General features: G+C 58.9%; 1 protein-coding gene across 5 annotated transcripts in view; it reads right to left on the reverse strand.

Moving 5' to 3' along the window:
- The window catches only part of CROCC (ciliary rootlet coiled-coil, rootletin), a 40611-nt gene that overhangs the window by 12633 nt on the left and 6587 nt on the right, over positions 1-21391 (reverse strand). For all 5 annotated transcript variants that reach the window (XM_044769771.2, XM_070510961.1, XM_070510959.1 and 2 more), the window contains exons 4-25: positions 20532-20717; positions 20353-20436; positions 20207-20268; positions 19958-20123; positions 19304-19410; positions 16708-16944; positions 16153-16249; positions 15411-15494; positions 14743-14976; positions 13879-14078; positions 11299-11481; positions 10243-10387; positions 9381-9527; positions 8723-8953; positions 7765-7958; positions 7366-7493; positions 6081-6250; positions 4405-4584; positions 3494-3628; positions 3001-3144; positions 2345-2583; positions 1710-1869 (exon numbers count right to left, since the gene is read on the reverse strand). In XM_044769771.2, the coding sequence (XP_044625706.2) occupies positions 1710-1869; positions 2345-2583; positions 3001-3144; positions 3494-3628; positions 4405-4584; positions 6081-6250; positions 7366-7493; positions 7765-7958; positions 8723-8953; positions 9381-9527; positions 10243-10387; positions 11299-11481; positions 13879-14078; positions 14743-14976; positions 15411-15494; positions 16153-16249; positions 16708-16944; positions 19304-19410; positions 19958-20123; positions 20207-20268; positions 20353-20436; positions 20532-20717 (3513 nt within the window). The remainder of the gene's footprint in view (positions 1-1709; positions 1870-2344; positions 2584-3000; positions 3145-3493; positions 3629-4404; positions 4585-6080; positions 6251-7365; positions 7494-7764; positions 7959-8722; positions 8954-9380; positions 9528-10242; positions 10388-11298; positions 11482-13878; positions 14079-14742; positions 14977-15410; positions 15495-16152; positions 16250-16707; positions 16945-19303; positions 19411-19957; positions 20124-20206; positions 20269-20352; positions 20437-20531; positions 20718-21391) is intronic.

A 21391-nucleotide genomic window follows, 5' to 3' on the forward strand; every position in this document is an offset into this window, starting at 1 on the left:
GGATGCCTGCCACAGCATGGCTTGACAAGTGGTGCATAGGTCTGCCCTTGGGATCCGAACCAGCAAACCTGGGCAGCCAAAGTGGAGTGCGCAAACTTAACCACTGAGCCATCGGGCTGGCCCCTGATGCCTACCTTTTATGGAGTGTTTCCCATGCACCCAGCCCAGTTCTAAGCACTTCAGTCACATATATTAACTCATTAGTCTTCACACACCTCTATACAGGGTAGGTACTAGCATTATCCCTGTTTAACAGAAGAGAAAACTGAAGCTCAGAGAGGTGAAGTGACTTGCCCAAAGTCACACAGCCCACAAGCAGCAGACTGGGATTTGACCCCAGACAAGTCAAAAGTAAAGATGTATTCCAAGCCTCTCTTTCCCCATAGGAGCCGGGGGGGGGGGGGGGGGAGGGGGGTCAGGCCAACACACCCCACAGCCATAGCAAGGGGCACATGAGATCATGCTGCTGCCTGAAAAGCCCCGAGCAAGAGCCTGGCACACAAGTGTGAGCTCCTTGCAGGGACTCCTGTGGTTTCCCAGGACTTCAGGCCACAGGACAGGGCTGGGGTGGAGGGGCCGTGGTGGGAGATGTGAGGATCCGTTCCTCAGGTTGTGAGGTCTCTGGGTAAAGCAGAGCGCAGGCTCCAAACGGGGCGGCTTCCCATCCTGCGGGTCTTCTAGTGGGAAAGGCTGAGCGCACACATCCAGGGCAGTGCGCAGTATACAGCAGGCGCTCGTTAAATGCTTGCTGTTGTTGATGAACTTGGAGAGCACCTAGCTCAGGGGTCAGCGAACCACCGGGCAAATCCCACTCGTCACCTGCTTCTGCGAGGCCTTGAGCGGAGGATGGTTTTCACATTTATAAAGAGTTGAAACTGGTTCATTTTCAAGTGGTTCAAAGAAAATCAAAAGAACACTGGGGCCAGCCCGGTGGCGCAGCAGTTAAGTGCACACATTCCGCTTCGGCGGCCCGGGGTTCGCTGGCTGCAGACATGGCACCACTTGGCAAGCCATGCTGTGGCAGGCGTCCCACATATAAAGTAGAGGAAGATGGGCACGGATGTTAGCTCAGGGCCAGGCTTCCTCAGCAAAAAGAGGAGGATTGGTGGTGGTTAGCTCAGGGCTAATCTTCCTCAAAAAAAAAAAAAATTTAATTAATTAAAAAAAAAGAGAAAGAAGAACACTATTTTGGACACATGAAATTATATAAAATTCAAATAATGTCCATACACAAAGTTTTCAGGGAACACACGCCACTGCAGTCCAGACTGTCTAGGACTCGTCCCCATCCCGATGGCAGACGTGAGAAGTGGCGACTGAGACTGGATGGTCCATGAGCTGGACAAATTTACTGTTGGGAGCTTTTCAAAAAAAGTGTGCCGGCTCCTGACCTAATATATGGGATCTGCACCTCGCGCTGTCCACAGATTCCTTTGAGAACTGGACAAGACCTCCGGACCCTCTCCTTGGCGAAACGTGAACGAGTGCGTACACAGATGTAAAGGCACACACGCTCACATAAGCATTCTTGCACCCGGTTTCGGGGGTTCCAGGACTCCTCAAAGCCAGGCCATCAATAGCAAGGTTAGGTAAGAAGGCGCCTAACAGCTCAAGCCCTTGGTCTTACATCGAGGGACCGTGGCTCCAGAAAGAGGCGCTGGCCCGGGCGCACACAGCAGGCGCCCAGGGAGGGTGGCACGTGGGGGTACCTGCCGCCGCAGCTCCTGCAGTTCCCTCCGTGCCTCCAGCCGCGAGCGCTCCACCTCCTGCAGCCCAGCCCGCAGCTCCCCGGCCTCCTTGCCCACGGCCGCCCGGGCCTCCTCGAGGAGCGCCAGCTTCTGCTCTTTGTCCTCGTTGGCAAGCTTCAGGCTGGAGGGGGCAGAGGGCAGAGGTCAGAGGCAGCCCCAGGCCCGGGGAAGAGTATAGTGTGCGACTCTGCACAGAAGTCCCTTCCTGAATTCCTGGAATGAGGCTTGCGGGCTCACGGCCTGGAGATGCCAAGTGCCGCGGGCCCATGTGGCCCCGTCCTCAGCTGAGCCCTCGGCTGGGGCTGCGAGAGGCGGACCACTGACTCCTGGTGGGAGGCAAGCTCTGGCCTCCAGGGTGATGACAGCAACTCAAGTCAGAGTCCAGACCCAACTCTGGGTCCCTCTCTCCCCTCCCTTCAGGCAGGAAAATCACCTAAAGCAACCCAAGTGCTGGGCTGTGGTTCGAGGGCAGAGACTCCCCAGCTGTGCGATTTCCCCAGGACCTTGGGGGTGAAATTAGGTTCCAGGGACAAGATTCAGGGCGAAGGATGGACCTCGGTGAAGGACTTGGGGCTGGTGCCCCCGTATCACCCCACCTGACGCGCTCGCTCTCAGCCTTCTTCACTGCGGCCCGCAGCTCCTCGTTGGACCGCCGCAGGGCCTCGAGCTCCTTGGCACCCTCGCTCAGGCTGCGCCGCAGCTCGCCCGCTTCCTGGCGCTGGGCCTCGCGCCCATCCTGGCCCTCGCGGACCCTGCGCTGGGCCTCCAGCAGCTCCCGCCGCAGGCCCTCGCGGGCGTCCTCCAGCAGGCGCAGCTGAGTCCGAAGCTCTTCTGCCTGTGAGGTCAGTGGGTGCCCACAGGACAGGGTTGGGCCCCACCCAAGCCGGGCCTTGGCGGAACCCAGCCCGTACCTGGATCCCTGGCCACGGGGCGCCCGCCCTGTCCCTCTGCAGTGACTCAGATCGCAGATGGGAGTTAGAATTTGGGGCAACACGTGCTGGAATTGGCAGGATTTTGGTCTGAAATGACCATCAATCAGGATTGTCCTTGGAATGACATCAAGAGGGCAGGGACCCCTCTAGCTCCTCCTTGAGCACCCCGAGTCCCACATGTACACAATAGCTACTTAATAAATGCTTGCTGCCTCCTTTCCAAGTTGGCCATTCATTTATCCTCAAATGCAGGGAGAAATCTGACCCTCTTCGAGGCAGTGAGGGTGCGCGCTAGGGAGAGGGTCGGGGCGGACGCTCACCTCGCGCAGGCAGGAGTCCCGCTGCCGGCCCACGTCGCGGGCCTGCTCTCGCAGCCTCTTCACCTCCTGGGCATGGGCCGCAGTGGCCTCCTCCAGCTGGGCCCGCAGGTCCCGCAGCTCGGATGTCAGGGCGTTCACAGTGCTCTAGGACACAGGGCTCCTCAGAGGGTCCTGCGGTACCCCTCCCCCTGCCACTCCCAACTGGGCTAGCTGAACTGCCCACTTTCAGCCCCAAACCCAGCCACCCAGGCTGGCCTGCCAGACCCTCGGCTGATCCCTCGAGGCCTAATGAGTGCTGACCACGTGGCCGGTCTCCCTTAGACTAGAGGATGCACCGGGGCAGAGCTGTCCCCCCTCCCTCAAATGGGGACCCCCCCCCCAGCTTGGAGGCTTCTCCAGGGCAGAGCCATGCCTCCCCCTCAGACGAGGGCTCCTCCAGGCAGGCTTGTGCCTCCCGGCTCAGACAGAGGCCCACTTGCCCGGCCTGTCCTACCCGGTCCTGCTCCTGCCGGCTCTGAGCATCTCGCTTCTGCCGCTCCATCTCCAGGGAGACAGCGGCCAGGCTGTGCTGGGTACCCATCAACTTCTCTGACAGCGCTGTCTTCTCGGACTCCTTCAGGGACAGGGCCTGGGCAGAGGCAGGGAGCAAAGGGCTTGGGGGCTCGGTTGGTCTTGGGGGCATGCTCAGGCCTTCCCCTACCCTGTCCTGGGAAACACGTCCATGGGGGCTTGGTGCCTCGACTGGGTCACCACAGGTGGACCGGGGGCAGAGGTGCGGCCTCACCCCTCTGTGGCCTCAGAACAGGGCACCACAGCAGTCACAGCGCCTCTGGACCAGAACACAACTTAGCGATCTCCCCGACCTGCTGCAGCAGTCCTGAAGCAGGACCCCTCGCTACTCCCATCTTACAGATGACGACACTGAGCCTCAAAGAGGTAAAGGGACTCGCCCAGGGTGACACAGCGGGCAAGGAGAAGCGATGGGCGCAGGCTGCCCTGTCTCCACTACATTATGGGAAAGTCAGGAGTTAGTTCTTTTGGAGGTGGGTCAGCTGACACACGTGGGCAGCGCGGGGGCTGCTCAGAAGACAGGCGTGGGGCTGCCGTGCCCAGCCTGGGGGAGGAGGGATGGGAGAATGAGGGTCAGCTTTCCTGGAACCAATGCTCGTGGTGTCACACCTGTGGTGGCCGCTCAGCCCGGTCCCACCATGGCAGGCACGGCTCACTGAACAGCGTCTCAGCGACGCTTCACAAACACCCCTCAGGTTCCCCCATCCTGCAGGGGAGGAAACTGAAGCCCAGGCAGGGACTCCCGGCTCCTTGCTGCTGGGTGGCTGAGGGGGGACTGGCCCCAGAACAGGGGCCCCCGGGACAGCGGCGGAGGCCTCGCCACGGCTCACACACCTGCTGCTTCTCACTCTCGGCCAGGAGGAGGCCCTCGTCCCGCTCCTGCTGCAGGGCCGCGATCTCCTCGCTCAGCTCTTCCTTCTCGGCCTCCAGCCGGGCCAGCAGCTCTTCCCGCTCCTGCTGCAGCTGACTCTGCAGCTGGGCCCGCTCTACCTCCAGCTCCCGCCACGCCGCCTCCTGGGGGCCAGGCCCAGGCACGTGTGAGCCCCGAGGCTGGGCCCGGGCAGGCCCTCGCCAACCTCAGGGCAGCAAGGGCCACCTGCACCCCAGACCCTGAGAGACAGGGCAGGTAACCAGGTAAACTACAAGGTGAGGTCGGTGATAAGGGCTGTGACCGGGACATGCTAGGGCTCTGCGAGCCCCAAGGAGCAGCAGCACCTGGCCTGGGGTCAGAGAGTGTTTCCTGGACAGAGATGAGCAGTGAGCCAGGTAAAGAAAAGCAAAAGAGCCCCAGGCCCAGAGCACAGCCCCAGAGCAGACCTGGAGGAAAGAGGAAACACGACGGACAGGGAAAGCGCAATCTTTAAGGTCACTGGAGCCTGGACCATGAGGGGGACATGGCGAGGGATGGGGCCAGAGCCACGCGGTAGCCAGGCCAGACCAGGCCTTATGGGCTGTCGAGAGGAATGGGCCCGACTCTGAAGACAGTGGGGGCAACAGAGAGCCTCAAGCCAGGGTGACGAGGAGCAACCTGAATTTTAGACTAGGGGGCTGTTCAGAAGCTGTGGAAAGGGGCCCGGGGTGGGCATAGCGGGGAGTTGGGCCGGCTGTGAGGAATGAAGGGGTCAGGGGGTGGGTAGAACCCACAGGCAGAGAGCCCACTCGGGGTCCACAGGGGTGCTGGCCCCAGCGCCCTGGTGAAAACAGACTCAGGCGCCCCGTCTTCAAATGCTTTGCCGCCACCTGCTGGAGAAGTGGGATACTATCTACCCAAATCCAAGAAGGGTACAGGGTGAATGGCGCCCCCTGGAGTCGTGCAGCCTGAACCTCTGTCGGAGGCAGCCGGGTCCAAGATGGGTCCCGAAGTCCCTCTGGGGAGCATTTCGGTACCATAATAATAATAACCACCAGCATTTATGGAGCATTTACGAAGTGCCAGTCACTATGCTAAGCCCGTTGTACAGATTATTTCATCTCATCCTCACACTATCTTACACTAGCATCGTCCCCATTGTTACGGATGGGAGATGAAGGCACAGAGACCTTAGGTAACATAACTAGTATGTGGCCACGATCAGGTCCAAATCCAGCCAATATAACTCCAGAGCCGGTGTCTTTAGACAGCTCTGTTCTCTCTTCTAGTGACCTGGCCTGTCATCACCTTTCTATGTGCTCAGGTTCCAGAATGATCTTTCATATGCAAACAGCACTTCTCAGCAAATGAAAGTGCTTTCCTACTCTACATTAGGTCAGCACTTCCCAAACGTGGCTGTGGACCCCCTGCATCAGGATCACCAGGGCCAGAGTAGATTTGGGACCTGGGAATCTGCATGTTTGATAAGGCATCCCCGATGGACCCTGCCAGCGTCCCCCAGGGCCTCTGGGACAGAGATGAAGCTCCATTTCACAGATCTGGAGGCTGAGGCAGAGTGAGAAGGATGACTCGCCTGAGGTCACAGAGGAAACAGTTCAGAGCCCTGCCCGCCCTGACCCAGGGACCCCGCTGCCCGAACCTTCTCTCGCTGGAGTCGCTGCAAGTCCTCCTCGTGGGCTGCCCGCTGCTCCCGCAGAGAGGTCTGGGCTTCCCGCTCAGCCTGCACCAGCTTCTGGGCCATCAGCTCCTTGTCCAGAGCCACTTTCTCCTCTGCAGTGGTCATCTGCAGCCGCAGGCCCGCCAGCTCCCCTGCACAGGAGGGATGGGAGGAAGGGACAGGCTTGGGTCAGCACCTCTGTGTGGGCCAGCAGACGCAGGCCAGGTGAGCCCTGTGGGCAAAATCCCAGAGGCCAGAGGGCAAGCCTGGCATCAGGGCTGGGTTCCTTTGGAGAAGCTTCTCGCCCTCTCTGGGCCTCACTTTCCCCACCTGCCGAAGGGGCCTAACTGGCCCTGTCCTCCTCCCTACCTACCTGGAACGGCATCAAAGGGATGAAAGGACTGAGGAGGACGGCCCTCCTTATTGTGCTTACTGTGGGTCAGGCACCTGGCTGAGCACTTGACGGATCTAATCTCACCACAGCGTCATAACACGCCTAGGTACCACATCTCCTCCCCAATTCACAGATGAGGAATTGGAAGCTCAGAGGAGACAGGTAATTTCCCAGAGCTGCACAGCATTCCATAGGACATCTCCTTTAACGACTGATGGCCTTAAACATACTTGGTGGACTGTTGACTGTCAGCACTAACGGAGGTGACCATGGGGAGTGTGTACCCCACCGTGGACAACCTGCAAACCATCTCCGGGTCGGAAGCCCACCAGAGACTCGGTCAGCATTTCCCTTCCTGGTTCTGCCCGGCTCAGGTGGACGTGGACAGGAAAGTTAACTTTCACGGCCCACGTAGCTGCTTAGTAAATGTTTGATGAGCGAGAAGAAGCCGAGTTCAGAGACTGAGTGGGGAACGTGGAGGGAAACGGGGCTGGGATGGCGGGGCCAAGAGAGTCATCGGAAAAGCAGTCGATGCTCTACAGAAATCACAACTCTCGAAGGCCCTGATGACGATAAACAGCAGCCACCGTTGGCCAAGCCAGGCACTGTGCCGCGGCCGCCACATGCCTGTCTCACCTCATCCTGGCGACAGCCTTAGAGGGCGGGCACTATCACCTCAACTGTCAGATGAGGAGGCTGCGGCCCAGAGAGGGGAGAAGCGGCTTGCTCAAGAAAGCCCAGATCTAAGTGGCAGCAGCCAGGACTGGAACGTCCAAAGCCAGTGCTCCCAACTTCCCTAAGAGCCCAGAACTCCACGGCTTACAGCCTGGGCTCGAGCCTGGTGTTCCCTCCGCCCAGCCCTGGCCCCCATACCAGTCAGGGTCTCCTTGGCCAGCAGCAGGGCCTGCCCGTCTGCTTCCAGCTGCTCCCGGCGGGCCTCGAGCTGGGCCAGCTGCCGCTGCACCTCGAACAGACCGCTCTCCAGGGCCTCTTTCTCCACGCTGAGGCACACACAGTCCCCGAGGCCTCAGGACTCGGCCGCCCGGGCCCAGGAAACTGCTGATCCCAGGGCGTGGCCAGCTGTGGGGCAGGTGCCAGCCTACCTGCCCAGCCAGGCCCCCGCTGCCCGGGGTAGCCCGAGCCATAGCTAGGGCATGTTGGCAAGCCTGGCTCCTAAGTAACTACCCCGCGGGCTGATGCCAGGGCGTGGCTGGTCACTGTGTGGCCCACGCAGACCCCCCAGGGTGGGCTTGGCAGACCCCATGGCCTTACCGCAGGCGTGTGGCCTCCTCCGACAGGGTCCGCCCTTCTCGCTCAGCTGCCGCCAGCTGCACTGCCAGGCCGGCCCGCTCCTTGGCCAGTGCCTCCTTCTCCCGGGCTGCCCGCTCCAGCGCCTCCACCTGCCGTTGCATCTCCCGCCGTGCCTGCTCCAGCTCCTGCTCCCTCCCGTTCAGCTGCCGGGAGAGCTGGCCCCCACCCAGGCCCCGTGAGCCCCAGCCTGCTCATCATGCAGCACCCCAACCCAGCCTGACCCAGCCGCAGCCTGGCAGGCAGGAGACCCGGGTTCGAGCCCAGGCTCTGCCCTGACATGCTGGTGTGCACTTGGGCAAATCATAGCCTTCTCTGAGCCTGCAATGCACAAGCGTGCAAAAATGAGGGTCCTCACTCAGTTCGGGCAGTTTCAGGACCCTTTCTGTACCCTAAAATGTCCAGAGAAGCTGAATACATAAAACAAGACCAAAGGCAAGCTGCTCTGCAGGCCTCATAGGAACCTGGAGCCCTGTTCCCTGTGCCCCACGGCCCATCTCCTAGAGGCCCTTCCCAGGAACTGGGTCCTCGAGGACAGATACCGATGAAGGTCCCTGGATCCCTAAAACCCTAAGGTCCCTTCCAGCTATGACATCCCACCAAGTCTAAGAGCCCGACTCTAAAGTTCTCTGCCTACCGTCACATCATCCACCTTTACTGAGGGCTGAGTTGCCCGTCAAGCGCTCACACGGGGCACTCTTTAGAACAACCCTGGTGATCAGAACTACGAGCCCCATGTCACAGATGGGGTGACTGAGGCACGGGGAGGATGGGGAGCTTGCCCAAGGCCCAGCCAGTAGAGGTAGGGCTGGATTAAACCCAGAATCGGGCTCCCGAGCCTGTGACTTACCCCAGGACAGGATGGGAGGCTGGGGGCCTGGAACCCCTTCCCCACAGCTCCCCTCCCCCCCGAGACACCCACCTGGGCCAGCTGCTCCTGCAGCCGGCTGCGCTCCTGGCGGAGCGCGGGGAGCTGGTGCTCCAGGCTCTCCCGGGCCTGCTCTGCCGCCCGCAGGGAACCCTCCAGGCCCTGCCGCTCCACCTCCTGTTCCAGCCGCAGCTGCTCCAGCCGCTCCTGCTCCTCCCGGGCCAGGGCGGCCTCCTGCTCCACCTGCCGCTGCCGGCCCAGCAGGGCCGCCTTCTCCTCTTCCAGCTGTGGGGCCAGCGGAGGCGAACGAGCAGATCAGCCGAGCGCCTGCACCCGGGGAACGGGGTGCCACTCGGGCCCAAGGATGCCGCCTCCACCCACCCACGTATCACAGCCAGCCGGGGGAGCCTCCCTTGGGGAAAGGACAGTGCCCTCGAGCCTGTGGACACTGGGGAGGGGGGAGTAGAGAGGAGGGCCCCCAGAGCCGCTTTTCTCTCAGACCGTAAGAGAGAAGACAGACAGACAGAGTCAGAGACAGAAAGAGAGGAGACCAAGACAGACAGGTGCTGGGACAGAGATGTGCAGGGAGATGTGCGGCGAGGCAGGGTGCAGGGGGGTGTGGGCCGAGGCTGGGCTGGGGACGCCTCGGTGGGGTCTCTCTGAATGGGGAGGACGAGGCTGAGACAGGTGCGCCCGGTGGCACCCGGCATACCTGGGCGACGAGGCGGTTCAGACCCAGCTTGTCCTGGGCGAGGCTCTCGTTGAGGGCGCTCAGCTTGGACAAGGAGTCCCGCAGGGAGGCCTCCTCGGCCCTCAGCTTGGTCATTGAGAGCTCCAGCTCCACGCGGCCAGCCTCGGCCTGCAGGGTCGGGACCAAGGTGCCCAGAGACAGTCAGGCAGGGAGAGATGCAGAGGGAAGGGGAGAGACGGGGAGAGACAGGAAAAGATGTGCAGAGACACAGAGACACAGGAGAGATGGGGAGAAAGGCAGAGAGATGGAGAGAGCAGGAGGGAGGGGTGGGGGAGAAACGAGGAGAGGCACGGACAGACAGGGCCCTCAGAGATGGGGAGGGGACTGAAGGAGGCACACACGAGACAGAAAGCGATGGTGCAGACGGCCTGCTGCCCACGAAGCTGCTTAGAAGAAGCCGCCCCCTCAGCTGTGCAAGAACAAACGAACTGGGCTCACGCTGTGGGGCAGGGCCACGGGGTCCCAAGAGCGGGGTTTAGGGGCAGGCTACTCAGGGCCCAGACTACAGGGAGGGGGGCAGGCACCCACCAGGGACTGTGGCCCCAACTCTCAGAGACCCCAGGACCTGTGTCCAGAGATGGGACTGGGTGACCTGAGCTGCAGGCACGGCCCCAGGAGCATTTGGAAAAGCAGGGAAATGACCACTAATAGAGGTCACTCTGTGGCCTGGGTCAAAGGTCAGCCTGTGTCCGAAAGGAAGGGCTCAGTCTATGACCAGGGTCAGGGGTCAGACAGAAATAGGGGTCAGTCTGCAGCCAGCGTGAGAAGGCCCGGGGCCGAGGGTGAAGGAAAGCGGATGGTTGTGTGGCAGACAGGGACCCACCTTGGTCAGCGCCTCGGCCACCTCGGCCTTCTCCACCTGCAGCACGTCCCGCTGCAACGTGGCACAGCCCAGCGCCTCCCTCACCTCCACCAGCTCCTTCGCCAGCCCTGAGCGCTTCCCTTCCAGCTGCTCTAGCTGTCGATGGCTGTGGGACAGAGGGCAGGCAGGCGCCCCAGGTCACTCCCTGAGTCTCCCGCAGCCAGACAAGCTGGAGCGGGCCGGGGACCAGGCCCGAGGCAGGAGCCCTGGAGACAAGAGTCTCACCCACAAGGGCAGCCAAGCCCACCAGCTTTTGGCTCTGGGCCTCAGTTTTCACATCTGCAAAATGGAGTAACACCTGCCTTGTGAAGTTATTATAAGGATCCATAACCTATTGAACAGGAAGTGCTTAAAGAGTGACTGACAGCTCCCCGAGGGCCTTCTGGAACGAGTATAACACCTGCTAGCACAGTGTACTAACGTCACTGTTGCCTATATCTCAGAGAAGTGAACAGTGCAAGCGTCAAGAGGTTAACTCTGAAGGCAGAACACATGGGCACAAATCCTGGCTCTTCTACTAACTAGCTGTGTGACCTTGGGCAAGTTACATGACCTCTCTGTGTCTCAGTTTCACCTTCCATAAAATGGGGGTAACAACAGCTCCTACATCAGAGTTATCATGAGGGTTAAATAAGAGAATCCCGGTGCTTAAAATGGCGTCTGGTGGGCTAGTAACATTAGCGTTAATATTAGTAATATTAACATTAATATTATTACCATATCTTTAAATTTTTTTAAAATATTAATATTACTACTGTCACTTTAGTTATGGTTGTCATCATCATCCACATTCTACCTCCTACCAATTCTCCAATCCTAGATAAGTGACTATACATCCCTGAGCCTCAGTTTCCCCAAATGGGGCTGGTTAGAAGACCCTACATCAGAGGGTGCTGTGAGGACCCTTCAAGACGGCAGGGAGCCAGGACACAGGAGCTGCTCCCTAACCCCAGGGATGCTGTCGGGAGCCCCAAGGCCCATTCGAGCGCCCGGGCAGGGAGGCCAGAAGCCACTCGCCTGCGCTCGAGCTCCCTGCGCGTCCGCGCGCCGTCCTGCGCGGTGTCCTCCCGCTCTTCCTCCAGCCGGTCCCGCTGGCGCCGCAGCTCCTCCTGGGTCGCCTGCAGCTTCTCCCGCTCCTGCCGCAGCTCCTCCGCCTGCTGCTGGGCCGCCTGCAGGCTGTGGGCCAGGCTGTCCTTCTCCCTGCAGCACGCGGACAGGGGGAGCAGAGGGCTGCTGCGGCTGCTCTCCCTGGGGCAGACGGTGCCGCCGCCCTAGCCAGGAGCCACGTCCATCATCCTCTAAGGCCTCCGCCTCCAGGAAGCCTTCCCTGATCCTGCCATGGCCAACTCATTTCATCCACGTCTCCCAGGAGCTGACCCTTCCCAGCAGAGGGAACCCGGCTTTCCTTCTCCCTCACTCCGCCGACCAGGAGGCCCAGTGGAACAGATGGAGCCCCTGGCATATCTCCCACCACCCCACCAGGTTGAAGAGGCCACGCCAGGCTCCTGGGACACACGGGTAACTCTGCTGCCAGCTCCACTAGTCCATATGACAGGAAGAGCCCCTACAGCACCCCTGCCCCTCAATTCCGGGAGGCCCCACAGAGCTGGGTCTGCCCAGGTCCCACAGCTTCCTGCTGCACGGGCAGGGGAGGGAGGAGCAGCAACTGGGAGCTCTGAAGATCCGCAGAGCGTTGCCATTTCCTCCGACCCCGGCAATCACGAGCAACGGACGGGGTGGGTCCTGAAGGCCTCCTTCGGAGCCACTGGGGTTTCTAGCTCAGGCTGGGGGCTGACCACTGTCATATCCTCCAACACCCCCCTCCTCCACTCGGAGTGGAAGCCCGTAAGCACACTAGATACGAAGGTTGGCGGTAGCTGGGAAAAACATGCAACATCGTGTTAAGGAAAACCAGCAGAATGGAAAATGAGGTGTCCACTGCGAACACAACTATATAAAGAGCCCCCTCCTTCCAGGGCACAGGAAGCATTGGTTTGGCTATGAGATGGACCTGACTTCCACTTCCATCCCCAGCCACATCGCTGGGCGAGTCTCTCAACCCTGGGGCAGTAACGGTTCTGCACCGAGTGAGTTCGACGGGGAGCCGAACTGAGATCATCCAGGTAAAGCAAGTGGCGATGAGCCTGGCACACAGTAGGTGGACAGGAAATGCTTTCTACCTCACCGCCAGGAAACACAACAGGAAGCAAGACCAGCGCACCAACAGGGGTGACGACGGGCAGGCGAGGCTGAGAGGAGGTTTCACCTTTTTATTTCCCCTCCATTTCTCATACTTTTTATTACGCGGTTACATTTACCAAGAGAAACACTGAAAAACAACAACAAAAAATAAAAAACAACCAGGCAGCTAAGAGATGGATAATTTGTCTCAAAAATATCCAAGAAACAGAGTCTAGAACAGTGCTGTTGATAGAGCTGCTGGAGGGAACCCTCATCCACTGCTGGAGGGAATGCAAACTGGTGCGGCCGCTACGGAAACAGCAGGAGAGTCCTCAAAAAACTAAAAATAGAACTTCCATACGATCCAGCTAGCCCACCACTGAGGATTTACCCAAAGAACAGGAAATCAACAATTCAAAGAGATTTATGCACCGCTATGTTCACTGCAGCATTATTCACGATAGCGAAGACATGGAAGGAACCCAAGTGCCCATCGACTGATGAATGGATAAAGAAGATGTGGTATATATATATATACAATGGAATACTACTCAGCCATAGAAAAAACGAAATCATGCCATTTGCAACAAGATGGATGGATCTTGAGGGTATTATGTTAAGTGAAATAAGCCAGACAGAGAAAGATAAGCACTGTATGATTTCACCCACTTGTAGAAGATAAACAAACACATGGACAAACAGAACAGATGAGTGGTTACCAAAGGGACACATATGTAAGGTGACAGACAAAAAATAGACCATTGGTGGTGAGCACGATGCAGTCTATAGAGAAACGGATATATAATAACGTACACCTGAAATTACACAATGTTATAAACCAGTATGACCGCAATAAAATAATAAAAATTTTTTAAAAAGCCAAGGAATAAAAAAATCCATCCATGGGGCAGCCCAGTGGCGCAGCAGTTAAGTTCGCATGTTCCACTTCTCGGTGGCTTGGGGTTCGCCAGCTCGGATCCCGGGTGTGGACATGGCACCGCTTGGCAAACACTATCCTGTGGTAGGCGTCCCACGTATAGAGGAAGATGGGCATGGATGTTAGCTCAGGGCCAGTCTTCCTCAGCAAAAAGAGGAGGATTGACAGTAGTTAACTCAGGGCTAATCTTCCTCAAAAAAAAAAAAAAATCCATCCAGATCAACAACAAAAAAAACAAAAACAAACTCTTTGAGACAGAAATGTTCTGTAGCCATATGTGGCTACTGAGCACTTGAAATGTGGCTAGTGCAACTGAAAGACTGAATTTCTACTTTTAAAAATTTTTAATCAACTTAAATTGAACAGCCACCCACGGCTGGTTGCCACCACATTAGTTCAAATCCACATGTCTGCAGGCTGGGGCTAGCGTTAGGCGCAGGTTGATTCTGCAGAGGCCCCACCTCCGACCCCCCGGGCACCTGCTCAGGAGGTCGACGTTGCTCCGCAGGCGCTGGGCCTCGCGCTGGGCATCCTCATGGGCCTGGGTGGCCCCGTCGGCCTTGTCCCGCAGACGCTGCAGCTGGTCCTCTAGGGCGCGGCGCTCGCTCTCGCTGTCACTAAGCTGCTTCCGCAGGGTGCCCAGGAGGTCCTGGCTGGCCTCATAGCGCCCCCGCATGTCCTGCGGCGTGGGAATCACTGGGTCTGGGGAACCTAGGAGGCTCCCAGTGCCCGCCTCCTCTCTGCTAGTTCCAGGTACGTACACCAGCCTACTCTGTGGTCTGGGCCTGGGGCTAAGCCCCCAGACTAGGTTTCACTTCCCTTCGCTGTGCCCCTCACCACCCTCCCGGGCCCTCTGCCACAGCTCTGAGTCTCCATCTCCCTGGGGTCCCCAGCAACTGGGACCGAAGCCCTCAGGATGCCAGACAAACCACCAAGCCCGCTCCTTCCTCTCCCGGGTTCTGACTCTACCCCAGGCTCCTCTCATCCCAGGCTGACTCCTCCTCCCAGGCCTTTTCCCAGGGTCCTAGCTCCATCTGTCCTGGAACCTCATCTTCCTTTCTCTACCAGGACTCTAGCTCAGCGCCAGGCCCCTCCCTCCCCAGGCCCCGCCCCCAGTTGCCCAAGCCCCTCCCACTCTGAGCTCAGATTCTGCCCCAGAGCTCACCGCCTCCCAGGGTCCTGATTCAGTTGCTCTCTCAGGGCCCTGGCCCCGCCCCTGGGCTGCCTAAGCCCCTCCCCCAGGGCCTGGCCCCACCCCCGAGACACAGGCCCCGCCCCCAGGCTGCCCAAGCCCCACCCCCAGGGCCCCGGCCCCGCCCCCGGGATGCTCAGGCCCCAGCTACCTGGACCTGCAGCTGGCGCTTGTGCAGGGCGGAGTGGATGAGGGCGAGCGTGGAGGAGTCCGAGCAGGCGGGGGACGGGCCTCGGCGAGGGGAACGGCCGCGGCCGGGCGAGGAGCGCCGCGGCGGGGACGGGGTCCGGGGGCCCGAGAGCCCCCGCAGGCTGCCGTCCGACGCGTCCGCCGTGTGCTCGGAGCCGCTTAGCTGGACGCCGCTCTCCATGTCCGACAGGACGGCCTGAGGGTGGGGTAGGGAGGCCGAAGGAGGGCAGCCGCGGGGTTAGTTGGGCAGAGAAGCCCAGGCGAGGCCGCGGGGCCACGTGTCCAGCTTCATCTCAAACTCTGCAGCACATTCTAAGCCCTCTTCCTACAAGAAGTCTTCCTGATTCCACCTCCACTAGCTCACAGTCTTCAGCCCGCCAGATGAGGCCTCCCATTCATTGAGAAGACGTTGTTCAGTATTCCTCACAGATGGGCCCAGAAAGTCCCCCGCCTCTGCTCAGACCGGGGGCTCCCCCGACAGCGGGCGCCAGGCAGCCTGGGTCTCCAGGTTCCCCACCCACTTGCAGTTCAGCTCACGGCCACCAGAGGGCGTGGTGGCCCCGGATGCCTGGCCCTGCCCTCCCCAGGGTTCCCCCCTCCAGCCCTCTCCTGCTCCCTCCAGCCGCGCACCTGTGCCAGGTCCCTCAGGGTCTGCTGCAGGCCCTCTCCATCCTCTGTCTCCAGGGCTGCCTGCTCCTGGAGCCGCAGGGACTCCTGGAGTGATGTTACGGAGACAGAAAGGGGGTCAGGGCCTCTGCCCTAGTCTGAAACCCAACCTTCTTCTCCCTCCCTGGTCCACCCACGATACCGTGGCCTCTAAGGCCGTGCCCATAGGCTACCACTTGGTAGACCCCACAGCAGCCCCAGTGCCCTCACTGAACAGACTAGGCCCAGAGAAGTGCAGCATCCTGCCCCAGGTCACACAGCCTATTGGAGAAGAGCTAGACATAGAACCCAGGCCAGACCCCACAGAGAAGGGTGACTGACCCAGGTGGTACACTTAAGGAGTGTCCCTGTGGTGGGGAGGCAGCTGAGTTCCAAGAGAAAGAGCCTTGGGCTAGCAGGGCACAGCATGAGTTCAAGTCCTGATCCCCCAGCTTACTGGTTCTGAGACACTGCACAAGCATTTCCCCTTGGGCCTCGGTTTCCTCATCTGTATAATGGGGATCACGCTACAGGGCTGCTGAGAGGATGGAATGGGATAAAGGAGGTGACTGTGTTTACCACTAAGCCTGACACACACTAGGTGCTCAATTAACGATGGGTGAAACTGAGTCTGAGCGGGATGCTCAGGGGTGGTCTCAGAAGCCCAGCCCTCGGCCTGTGTCCATGGATCCCACCCTGCCACATCTCAGGGGCAGCTGCCTCTCACCAGGGCCTCCAGCTTCTCGGTGAGGGCCTTGTTGACCCGATCCTTCTCCAGATTCTGGTTCTGAAGGCGCTCCACTGTCAAGGCCAGCTCCTTCACCCTGGAGGTGGGGGAGCAAGAGAAGTGAGTAGGAGACTCACCCTGGCTTCTCCTCGAACCCCCCAGCTCTGTGTCCTTCATGCTTCCCCAGGCCTGAGGCAGGAACCCTAGGATTCACCTCCCTCGCTGTGTGACTTTGAGCAAGTCACTTCTCCTCCCTGGGCCTTGGACTTCTCAGCTGTAAAATGAGAATGAGGCTGCCCCCCACTTTATCTCATGGGAAAGCACTCTGCGACGTGTCCAGGTCGCAGGAACGAGGAGCCAAAGTCTGGCATCAGAGGGTGAACTGCTCATGACGTGCCCTGGGCAAGAGCCCTCTGAACCTCACTCTCCCCCTCTGCCCAACGGGGTGCCTGGGAAGAGTGGGTGGCCTCGCGCAGGGGAAGGGCCCATCCATGCATCTCCGGGTGCCCAGCCTGCAGGGAAGACTGCCTCGCATGGTGTCTGCCCAGCACCCACCTGGCACTGAGGTCAGCCTTGTCCAGGCTGCTCTGCACCTGCAGCTGGGCCAGCTCCTTCTCCTGGAGCACCTTGTCCCGCAGCTGCTCCTCCAGCTGGGCCTGCAGCAGCGCCTGCTTCTCCAGGGCCGCCTCAGCCCGGCTCTCGGCCAGCCGCAGGCCTGCACTCAGCCCCAGGCCTGCCTCCTGGACGGCTCGTGAGGTCCGGGCCAGCTCCCCTCCCAGCTGCAGCAGGTCCCTGGGGGAGAGAACCCGGGATGGGGATGGGATGGGGCCTGGGCTCCCAAGTGTAAATTCAAACTACAGTGGGATGCCATTTGTCACTATCAGATTGGGGAAAAAACGTCACATAACGCCAGTGTCAGTGAGGCTGTGGGGAAACGCAGTCCGCTACACTGCTGGCGAGAGGGTAAGCAGGTGTCACCACGACGGAGGGCTGTGAGGATGAGCTCTGACAACTGTAAATGGATAGGCCCTTCAACCCACCACCGGTACCCCTCGAATTTATCCTACAGATATGCCCCAATGCAAGGTAAGTGCCCTGTGTTTGAGGCAATGCGCTGCAGCATTGCTCGTGTAAGAAATACCAGCGGCAACCCACATGTTTATCAAAAGGGGGCTGCTATTAAGTAAATCATGATAGATCCATCCAGTGGAACATTCTGCAGCTGAGAAGAAGAAAGAATGGGGAAGCTCTTCAGAGCCTGATACAGGCCCCCCCCACCATAACTATTAGCTGAAGAAAGCAGCTTCTAGAACTGCAAAGATGAAATTCTACCAAGAGTACAGATAAAAAGTGGGGGTGTGTGTCTCTGTGTGATCTGCGGCATTTGCTTGTGTACGAGAACCCCAGAAGGTCACTCAGGAAACAGGTCGTCCTGTCCAGGAGGGCAGGGAGACTGCACGGCACACCCTTCTGAAATGTGACCCTTGCGGATATGTGAGTTATTCAAAACTAAAACATTAAATCTTTAAATGCTAATTTAAAAAGACAACATATTTAAAATACATCAAATAGGTTCAATCCTTTCCCGTCGGGAATGAACTGTACCGCCGGGGACTGAATAGCAGGGAGCTTCATTATAGAGGAATTCCAGTTAAGAATGAGACAATCACGAGTTTGCACCCTCTGATGAATGTCTGGATCTGGGCATTGAGCATCAGGCGCTGCCAAGCACAAAAAGAGACGCCCAGGTATAAAGGGCCTCCTGAGGGAAACGCACACAGCACTCACACAGAAGTCTCGTCAAAAAAAAAATCCAAATGAGGCCGGCCCGGTGGCATAGTGGTTAAGTTCATGTGCTCTGCTTCAGTGGCCCAGGGTTCACAGGTTTGGATCCTGGGCACTGACCTACACTGCTCATCAGGCCACGCTGTAGCAGCATCCCACATACAAAACAGGAAGATTGGCATGGATGTTAGCTCAGAGCCAATCTTCCTCACCAAAAACCCAAAAACTGATCCTGGATCTGATCAAGCCTTAAATCCAGCATCCAATTTACAGTAAATACAGGGGTCAAAGGCATTTTTGACACCACAGAATCCAGACTGGGAGTCTCTTAGGACAAGCGTCCCAGTGTCTCAAACAAATAAGTTAAAACAGACTTAAAAGACAAATCAACCCGTTGCACTTTGTGAACGTCTGCGGATCCAGATTCAAACAAATCGTGAAGACAAACAGTGAACAAAACCATCTGTGACATCGATGAATCAATTAGAAATTTGGCCACTGGTTGAGTATTTAGTGGTTTTAACAAAAGATCATTCATTACACAAATTTTTAACGTAAAAAAAGGACACAGATTGGTCAGTCTGCCCCTGGGCTCTCCCGGCAGCCTCACCTGCTCAGCTGGCCTGCAGGGCAGGCTTTTGACGTTCCGCTTCCCAGCTGGACCTCCCTGCACCTGCCTTTCGCTCCAGCCCCGCTGGCTGCCATTTTCTCCCACCTCCGAGCCTTTGCCCCTGCTCTTCTCTCTGCCTGAGGTGCCCCAGCTCTGCCAGTTAAAATCCTGCCCAACCCTTGAGCTCAGTGCAAATTCCATCTCCTTTCTGAACCATTTTTCTGACCTCCCCACCCCTCCCATCCTTCGGAGCCTCCAGGACATTCTCCCTGCTCCACCTTCATATCACTGACCACTCACTTCCTCAGCGTAGAATTCTGGGACTTTACATCTTTTCATCATTAGAGGTTGCAAGGTCCTTGGTAGCAGAAGCTGAATATTCTGGCGGATTAAAAGTAGGAACTGTAAATCCTGACTCGGCCACTTACTTATTGCTGTGTGACCTTGGGAAGGTCGCTCTCTCTCTCTCTGAGCCTCAGTGTCCTCATCTGTACAACGGGGATTATTACAGCTCCCAGCTCGTAGGGATGCTGTAGACATTAGATGAAGTAAACGGTACAAAGAGGCCAGCTCAGAGTAAACACCTGGCAATGCTGACTGCCACGCCTGTAGTAAGAGTTAATCATCTCTAGTCGCCTCTGCCTCTCCACAGGGCCTGGCACACAGCAGCTGTGTTGGGTTGGACTGAAGTTCAACTGAGTTGAGTTGCTGCCACAGCATCTCCCCGAGCTGCCCCCTCCACCAGCCAGGCCTCACCTCTCAGTGGACATCTTCACCTCGCTGACCAGCTGTCGGAGTCCCACCACCTGCCTCCAGAGGAGGAGCAGGCGGCTGTGCTCGCTGCTGAAGTAGGTGTTGAAGGACTGCGGGGGACACGGCTGAGTGAGGGCCTGGGGCGAGGGCCGGCCCGCGTCCTCCCCGGCTCTCACCACCCCGGGAGGCACCGTTGCCCGGGGAGCCGGTCTTCCCGTGGGGCAGCTCCGGGCCTGCCTAGAGGCTGTGTCGGAGCTGTCACGCTCGCGCTCCGGAGCCGCCCTCTCACACAGGGAACGGGCTTTCAGTGCCTTTCCCGGTTGCAAGAGACAACTCAAAAGGGAGAAAGTGCCAGGGACGTAGGTCTGCATCCCCGCTGCCAGCTGCAGGACCGTGGGCAGGTTCCTTAACATGAGGATGATGGCACCTCGTATACGGTTACTATGAGGAGCAGAGAAGATGCACACCTGGCACCTGGGACATGCTGACCATGGCCAGCTGTTATTACGACAAGCCTTTACTCTCCTACAGGGTTCCCCTGGCCAGAAGGGCCCTCCCTCTCCCAACATCTGAGTCCTCACCACTCTGCAAGGGCCGGTCCCCTCGAGTCAGGCTGCACCCCTGAGGCCCCGCTGGCCTCCAGCACCCCATGCCCACCTCCTCCTCGCGCCTCCATGCTGCCTCCCGCTGCTCCAGCTCCTTGCGGCTCCGAGTCCAGTCGCTGGTCACCTTGCGGATGTCTTCACTCAGAGCCTGGTTGGCCGAGCTCGCCTGGTCCAGCTGCTCTCGGAGCATAGCGTTCACCTGGGCCAGGCTGGCGCTCCTGGGTGGGACAAAAGGGAGCAGTGGGCACGTGGCTGGAGAGGACCGCCACGCCAGCCACGCACCCTCCGTGTGGCGCCCTACCTCTGCTGCTCCTCCTCCAGGCGGATGAGGGCGCTCTCCAGGTCCTGGCTGTGCTCTGTGTCCTGCGTGGGAGAAGTGGGGGCATCAGGTTGGACCCAGGGATGAAGGGCCCGCCCTGCCCCGCCCTGCCCCGCCCTGGCACCCACCCTCAGCCGCTGCTGCTCCAGCTCCGTGGATCTCTCCAGAAGCTGCTGCTCCATCTCCGAGCACTTCTTCTTGTACTGGAGAATCTGCGGATGGGTGCGAGCGGATGGTTAGCCCCAGGGGTGGGGGCAGGGCAAAGTGAGCCCATGGCTGGGTAGGAGCAGGAGTGGGTGACCCTGACCTTGACCTGCAGCCGCTGCACAAGCTGGGCCTGCCTCTGCTGGCCCTCCTGGTAGGCCTGCAGCTTGCGCCGGTAGGAGGCCTGCTCCTCCTGCAGCTGCCTGCGCAGCTCCACGCTCTGCCGCGCCAGCCCCCTGGGCTCCTGCGTTTCCAGCTCCCCGGACTCCAGCCGCACAGCCTGCTCCAGCTGCAGAGAAGGGCCCCAGGTGAGAGTCCTGGGCCTCCTGGGGAGGCAGGCACAGGCCTCTGCAGGGGGCGCCAGGCTGGGCCCAGACCCACAATGCCTTGCAGGCACGTGTGGGCAAGCCCAGGATGCAAGGAACATTTGCACAGGCTAATGTAGCCATGCATGGACACACAGACAGGGCGTGCACAGACACATGCAGGTGGACCCACAAACATGTGCATGCAAAACACAGAGATGCACCTGGGGGCAAACCTTAGCAGCCTGGGTACACCATGAGCCTCTCCTCCAAAACACTGATCCTGGCTGTGGTTGAGGATTCTTAGATCCACGCCCCTGTCTCCCCAGCCTGAGTGAGCTCAGGAAAGCCTGGCTTCTGTCCCCCACCGTATCTTAGACCCAGAACAGTGACTGTGGCATGTTTGCTGAGATCATGAATTAATAGCATGAGCACACGTGAATACATTCGAACAGAGGCATCAATACATGTGTGCACATCTGAGCTCAGAGACATGTGTACACAGAGCACACACAGGTGGTGTGAAACATCCCCAGGGTGACACAGATGAACTTCCCGCCCCACCCCCACTCCCCACTGTACAACGCTGATTTGTAAGAGGCGCTCACAAATGTTCTAATACACAGCCCCTCTCGTTGATGCCCCTCTGTCCCAGCCC

The sequence above is a fragment of the Equus asinus genome, chromosome 5 (genome assembly GCF_041296235.1).
Source record: "Equus asinus isolate D_3611 breed Donkey chromosome 5, EquAss-T2T_v2, whole genome shotgun sequence".
Taxonomy (NCBI): domain Eukaryota; kingdom Metazoa; phylum Chordata; class Mammalia; order Perissodactyla; family Equidae; genus Equus; species Equus asinus.